The sequence below is a fragment of the Drosophila rhopaloa genome, unplaced genomic scaffold, assembly GCF_018152115.1.
Source record: "Drosophila rhopaloa isolate 14029-0021.01 unplaced genomic scaffold, ASM1815211v1 contig_38, whole genome shotgun sequence".
Taxonomy (NCBI): domain Eukaryota; kingdom Metazoa; phylum Arthropoda; class Insecta; order Diptera; family Drosophilidae; genus Drosophila; species Drosophila rhopaloa.
In genome coordinates, this window is record NW_025335132.1 from 14,835 (window position 1) to 21,339 (window position 6,505).

Genomic DNA, 6,505 nt, shown 5'->3' on the forward strand with positions numbered 1-6,505 from the left:
GCAAAGAATTTTTGATGTTGGGTGAGAATAAGCGAAAGGAATGCAACGAAGCTCAGAGAAAAATTGTCCTGTATCTCTACAACGAAGGAAAATCCTATGTCGAAATCGCCAACATAATGCAAATGATCCGATTTTCCATCTGATGCATAGTGCAACGATTTAAGGGAGCTTCCAGTTTTTCGAATGTACCTAGATCCTGACGGCCGAGGATTTTGACTGACCGGGAACCGGAACCGGATTGACTAGATCCGAAAATAACCTCTTCCCAGATTGCCGCAGAGGTTAAGTATGAGTTTGGGAAGGAAGTTCACCCCCTGACTGTACGAAGGGCCTTGCACGAAGCCAACTACCACAGTCGTACAGCTAGAAGGAAGCAATTGATCTCAGATGTCAATAAAAAAACCGCTTAGCCTATGCCAGGAATATTGGGATCAATTGAATATTGGGATCAGGTGTTGTTTTCCGATGAAAGCAAATTTAATATTTTTCCATCCGATGGCTGTCAGCAGGTGTGCAGAAAGACAATCACTGGATTGGATAAAAAAAATTTCCGCCAACAGTGAAACACAGCGGCTGAGAAGTCATGGTGTGGGGATGTATGTTATTTACGGGTGTTGGGGAGTTGGTATTTATCGAGGGAATCATGAACAAGGCTTATTTTGCTTATTTTAAAGGACAACCTTAAAAAAGTGTCACCTTAGCATGCCGAGCTCACGAACAATATCGCACACGTTCTGCCACTTCCCCCACAATCACCTGATCTCAACCCTATCAAGCACCTGTGGTGGACATTGATAGAAATATAAGAAAGAATGACATTTCATAGAAAAATTATATCAAAAAAGGAGGAATGGGTGAAAATTTCCCAAGAAGTGACCAAAAAACTGGTACATTCCATGCCTAGACGTCTCGAAGATGTCATTAAACAAAAAAACCAAATATTAAATTATAATATAAATGTAAAAAATAGTATAATTAGGTGTGCCATGACTTTTGTGGAACGAAATAAGTTGCTTTTCATTTAAAATTAAAATAGCTTTAATAAGTTACTTTTCATTTAAAATTAAAATAGCTTTAATAACGTTATAGAAAATTAAAAATTAATGGTGTCTTTCAAATAAAAAATCTTTTATTTAACCAATTAAAAAAAATTGGAATCATTAAAATGCTACACAAGCCTTAAAATAACATTTAAAGTCAAAAATTGCTAGTGTGTCAGCACTTTAGTATGGGACTTCCTTTCTCGTTATTACTTACATCGTGTCTGTATGTTAATGTTTTAGTTTAGTTTAGTTTTTTTTCCCATATGGTAAGGCAAAAACTAAAACATTAACATTCAGACACGAAGCTTAAAAATTATACATTTGTTGGGAGAAGTGGTCTGTGGGCGGTTACAATCAACTTACACAATTCTGCATTTTATGTTTTTACTACATTTTTTGATTACTAATAATTATTTTTAATCATACAAACAAAAAATAATAAAATAAAAATAATTTTTATATATAAAAAAATACAATAAAAAGGCATGTCAAATAATTAATATTTTAGGGGGAAAAAAGAGATTTTCAACAAGCAAAAATGTATTTGAATCAGAAAAGGTTGCGGTGGCAAATTTTATTTTTGGAGAGCAGCCTTTTTATTTTAGAAAAAATAGGTGCTCGGTCCAATTTCAGTTTTAAAAACTAAGGTAATTCAATTCCATACCCAATTTTTATTACCTACAAATATATTTAAAATATTTAATCACTGTGAAAAACACATGAAATTGAATACAAAAAACAGTGTATTTTATAAAACATTATCAATTCAAAATTGTTACGTGTACCTGGCCCTAAGTGTTCTTTTATTCGATTACAATAAACACCCTGTTTGCTACCTGTGTAATTTTGTTGTCAGTGTTTGTAAGCGCATTTTGTGATCGGGAGACGCCGTTTTTTTTTTGTAAAAATAATTTTCCTTATTCACATTAATTAAAATTTAAATTAATTAAATTTATTTAAAGTACATTTGTGTGGTAACTTGTTGTTATGTGAATAATGAACAGGAATTTTTTGCAACTAACAAAGAGAAGTATTTAACTATACGTCGGTGACGCCATTTTGTCCAATTTTTAATTTTCTGCTTTATAAATGGAATTTGGCAAAAAAAGGTAAATGATCTAAAAAAAATGCAAGCTTAATTTAAAAATTTCGCAATATTTGCGTAGTACATAAGTAAATGAAGAGAATGTTGTTAAATTTCAAGGTGAAGTTAAAAGTTGTATCATAATGATTCAATATAATCAAAAAATTGTCTTCATGTTGAATGCTTTTTCATAAATATTTACACTAATGCATAATGAGAATACCATGTATGTATGTAGTTGTTTATACCCTTTGAGATAAATGCTTACACACACATGTACATGGTTATGTGTGCACAACTGCCAATTCACATATGTGTGTACATTGTATAAATGTATGTATATTAATATGTACGTATTGTTTCTATACCTATATATGTATACTTCAAAATATGAACTACGCTTAGTAAAAAAAATCTTATAATGTTGTTTTTTTCAGGTATAAGGGTGGTCGGACACCTTCTATTAGGTCCAGTGAAAGGCGACGTCCTCAAAGTGTTTCATCTATATCTACACTATCACCAAGAGTTGTGTTGTCGAGATTGGAACCCAGGGAGTTCGAACGGCTTCGATTATCTTACAAAGTTGCAATCGACCAAAGAAGATCTAGAAGCTGCCGTGGCATGAACATGGGTCAAAAAATTAGTGGTGGAGTCAAAACAGTTAGTCGTAATGATTCACAGTCTACCTTTAAACCAATAATACCAAGAGAATTACAAGCTGATTTTGTTAAACCAGCCCGCATCGATATTTTACTTGATATGCCGCCTGCGTCTCGAGATCTACAACTAAAACATTCATGGAATTCCGAAGATAGGTCGTTAAACATTTTTGTGAAAGAAGACGACAAGTTGACATTTCATAGACACCCAGTCGCTCAAAGTACTGATTGTATTCGCGGAAAAGTTGGGCTCACAAAGGGATTGCATATTTGGGAAATTTATTGGCCAACAAGGCAAAGAGGAACGCACGCTGTTGTCGGCGTATCCACTGCAGAATCGCCATTACATTCAGTTGGGTATCAAAGTTTAGTCGGATCAACTGAACAAAGTTGGGGCTGGGACTTGGGAAGAAATAAATTGTACCATGACTCAAAAAACTGTGCTGGTGTCACATATCCAGCCATTTTAAAAAACGACGAAGCTTTTTTAGTTCCAGACAAGTTCTTAGTAGCATTAGATATGGACGAAGGAACACTAAGCTTCATTGTTGATCAGCAGTATCTTGGTATTGCCTTCAGAGGACTGAGAGGAAAAAAATTATATCCTGTTGTTTCTGCGGTTTGGGGTCATTGTGAAATAACCATGCGGTATATAGGTGGATTAGATCGTAAGTATATTTAAATAATTATACTAGTGCTACTTATTTCAGTAAATATTTGATGTGTATATTAAGTTTTCTATAAAATATAATAATATTAATTTTAAGCTCCACTTTCCAAAATTTTTTGAGACAGTAATTATTTACTATTTTGGAATTACTCGTTTAGTTTTGGCAAAATCGGACAACAGTATGAATGTATTAAACAATGGCCAATTGCAGCCCAAAATCGACATTGCTTCATTGTTTTTAGTAATATAGGCATAGAAATCGAAATCAAGTCGTTTTGTAATAATTGCAAGGGTATAAAAACTTCCTTTTTATCCTTCTTGTTATTATTTACATTGTGTCTGAATGTTAATGTTTTAGTTTTTGCCTTACTATATGGGAAAACACCTTAAAAATAAATACATTTGGTGGGGGAAGTGGTCTGTGGGTTACAGTCAACTTACTTATTAATTCTTTGTATTTTATTTTATGTAATGTTTTTTTGTGACTTAAATTATAGCAGCATAGTTTCAAGCTAAGCTCTGGGAAGTTTTGGGCTATGACAGTCGACTACCATTTTTGACCAATAAAGTGACTTTCGGTTTTTTTCAAAATCAATAACATTTTCAAATTTGATTGGGAAAAGGCTACCACCATTACTAAGCTTGTGTTAAAATTAGCCAAAATGTTAAATCTAAACATTCATTGAAAAATTATTACAAAAATCTTTACCTTAACTTATCAATAAGTAAATAATTCATTCATGCATGTAAACAGCATGATAAGGTTGTTTTGAATAACGTACGGTCTTCTGTCCGAATTGATGGAGTATCCTTTTTCGCAATAATAAAAACTTTTATTAGTCGATTTATTTTCTTTTCAGATATAAGGAAAAAAAAATCTATTTTAAAAAAGAAAGGGATATACCCTATATATTCCCCCTCAGTTCTTACAAAACGACAACATTTCAATTTCTACGCTTATATTACTAAAAACAATAAAGCTACGTCGGGTTTTTCGCTGCATTTTGCCATCGTTTCTATGTCAGCTATATTATATTGTTGTCCGATTTTGCCAAAACTTAAAAGCGTAATTCCAAAAAAGTATACAATTAAAAACAACAAAGTTATTATTTTTTTGAATTTTATTCCGATTGTTCCTATGTGAGCTACATGATATAGTCGCCCGATCTGGCTCGTTCCGACATATATACCTGCTATGGAAAGACAATTTTTGGGAAAGTTTCGAGCAGATAGCTTTAAAACTGAGAGACTAGTTTGCGTAGAAACGGACGGACGGACAGACGGGCATGGCTAGATCGACTCTCCTGGTGATACTGATCAAGAATATATAAACTTTATAGGGTCGGAAATGTCTCCTTCACTGAGTTGCAAGGGTATAAAAAGTCTGTATAACTTTGTTTTACAATATTTTTTTTATCGAAATCAAAACCATGGCTAGATCGACTCTCCTGGTGATGCTGATACAGAATATATATACTTTATAGGGTCGCAAATGTCGCCTTCACTGAGTTGCAAGGGTATTAAAAGTCTGTATAACTTTGTTGTACGATGCGTACGATGTTTTACAATATTTTTTTTATCGAAATCAAAATATAGAATATTTAACTTTTGTAACAACAGAATACAGTAACAGATACAACAGATACAGTACAGATTTGTAATAACTGCAAGGGTATAAAAACTCTTTTCTTGTTAACTTTTTTTGGTAATAATTTTTGGGATTTGGTAATATTTAAATACTATGGAACTACGGTTTACTAAATCAGAATTACGCTTTTAGTTTTGTCAAAATCTGACAACAATATTATACAGTTGCCGTAGAAACGATGGCAAAATGCAGCGCAAAATCGAATTAGTAGAATAGAAATTTAGTCGATTTGTAATAAGTGCAAGGGTATATAAACTTCGGCGTTGGCGTAGGAAGAATATTAAGAGTAGGGATTTCGGTGCATTCCAGTTTAATTGTATATTAAAATAAGGGCTATAATCGAGTGCCTCGAGTAAAAGAACCGTTAAACAGCTAACCAATTTTAATCATTACCATCTGTGAGCTCTTATAGTCATCGAGCTATCGACGTCTTTCTAGACTTATTAACTTATTATGAATCATGATAAATTAACTTCCATATTCTGAAATTTAAAATAAAATATATATTCATATATACTTTAATTGTATCTTTTAAGCCGAACCCTTGCCCCTAATGGATCTTTGCCGAAGAACTATCCGACAGAAAATTGGTCGGGCGAACTTGGAGGAGCGCATACAACAACTTCAACTTCCTCTATCGATGAAAACATATTTATTGTATAAAAACCGTAGATAATATTTTTATTAAGTAAAAAAAATACCAATTTCGATTTTTGCTGCATGTGATGAAAGCAGTAAAATCTAATTGTGTTAGCTTATAATAGTCTTAGATCAATGTTAGTTTGTCTGTCCTCTAACCGGAAAAGCATAGGTATACAATCTTAATAATACTTTAATTTAGCTTTAAAGGTTTATTGTATATTAATTAAGAGAATGAAAATAATAGTATGTATACATTATGACATCTCATTTTGCAATAAATTGGAGAATCGAGTTTCTTCATGTAACATTATTTTATAACTTATGCTCACTTCTTAATAATAAAAAAACCAATATATTTGTAACAAATAAAGTCAAACCTTAAACCTACATTTAATTGATCGTAGCAGCAAGTTTTGCTTGGGAAATTCAGTGAAGGTGACATTTCTGCTTGAAACTTTCCAAAAGTTGTTTTTCTATTGCAGGTAGTATATAAGTCGGATCGAGCCGGATCGGCCGACGGCTCTCAAAGGAAAAATAGGAAAAAGAAGTATAATTTTGTTTATTTTATTTGGTCTTTGGGTTTTAAAAATATTTAAATACTATGGAATTACGGTTTTTATTAAATTAAAATCAGACATATATATCATAAAGCTAAGAAAATCAAAACATAAAAAAAAATTATATTTTGCTGTTTCTCTATTTAAAAAAGTATTCCGTTGAGATATAGTAACTACTTACTTTATCAGAATTACGTTTTTA

The 6,505-nt window shown here is 32.2% G+C and overlaps 1 protein-coding gene across 1 annotated transcript; it reads left to right on the plus strand.

The window, feature by feature from the left end:
* The first annotated feature begins 1,884 nt into the window (after nucleotides 1-1,884).
* Nucleotides 1,885-6,133, plus strand: LOC108048462 (protein gustavus). The gene is made up of 3 exons (XM_044461506.1): nucleotides 1,885-2,152; nucleotides 2,565-3,454; nucleotides 5,641-6,133. The coding sequence occupies exons 1-3, from the start codon at nucleotides 2,133-2,135 to the stop codon at nucleotides 5,778-5,780; spliced, it is 1,050 nt and encodes a 349-aa protein (XP_044317441.1). The 5' UTR covers nucleotides 1,885-2,132; the 3' UTR covers nucleotides 5,781-6,133.
* The last annotated feature ends 372 nt before the right edge of the window (nucleotides 6,134-6,505 follow it).

What these genes read in the sequence shown, in the direction of transcription:
- LOC108048462 (XM_044461506.1), top strand. Translation starts at nt 2,133, where the DNA reads ATGGAATTTGGCAAAAAAAG. An exon ending in ATGGAATTTGGCAAAAAAAG is followed by an intron (nt 2,153 to 2,564) that starts GTAAATGATCTA and finishes TGTTTTTTTCAG; the next exon opens with GTATAAGGGTGGTCGGACAC. An exon ending in GTATATAGGTGGATTAGATC is followed by an intron (nt 3,455 to 5,640) that starts GTAAGTATATTT and finishes GTATCTTTTAAG; the next exon opens with CCGAACCCTTGCCCCTAATG.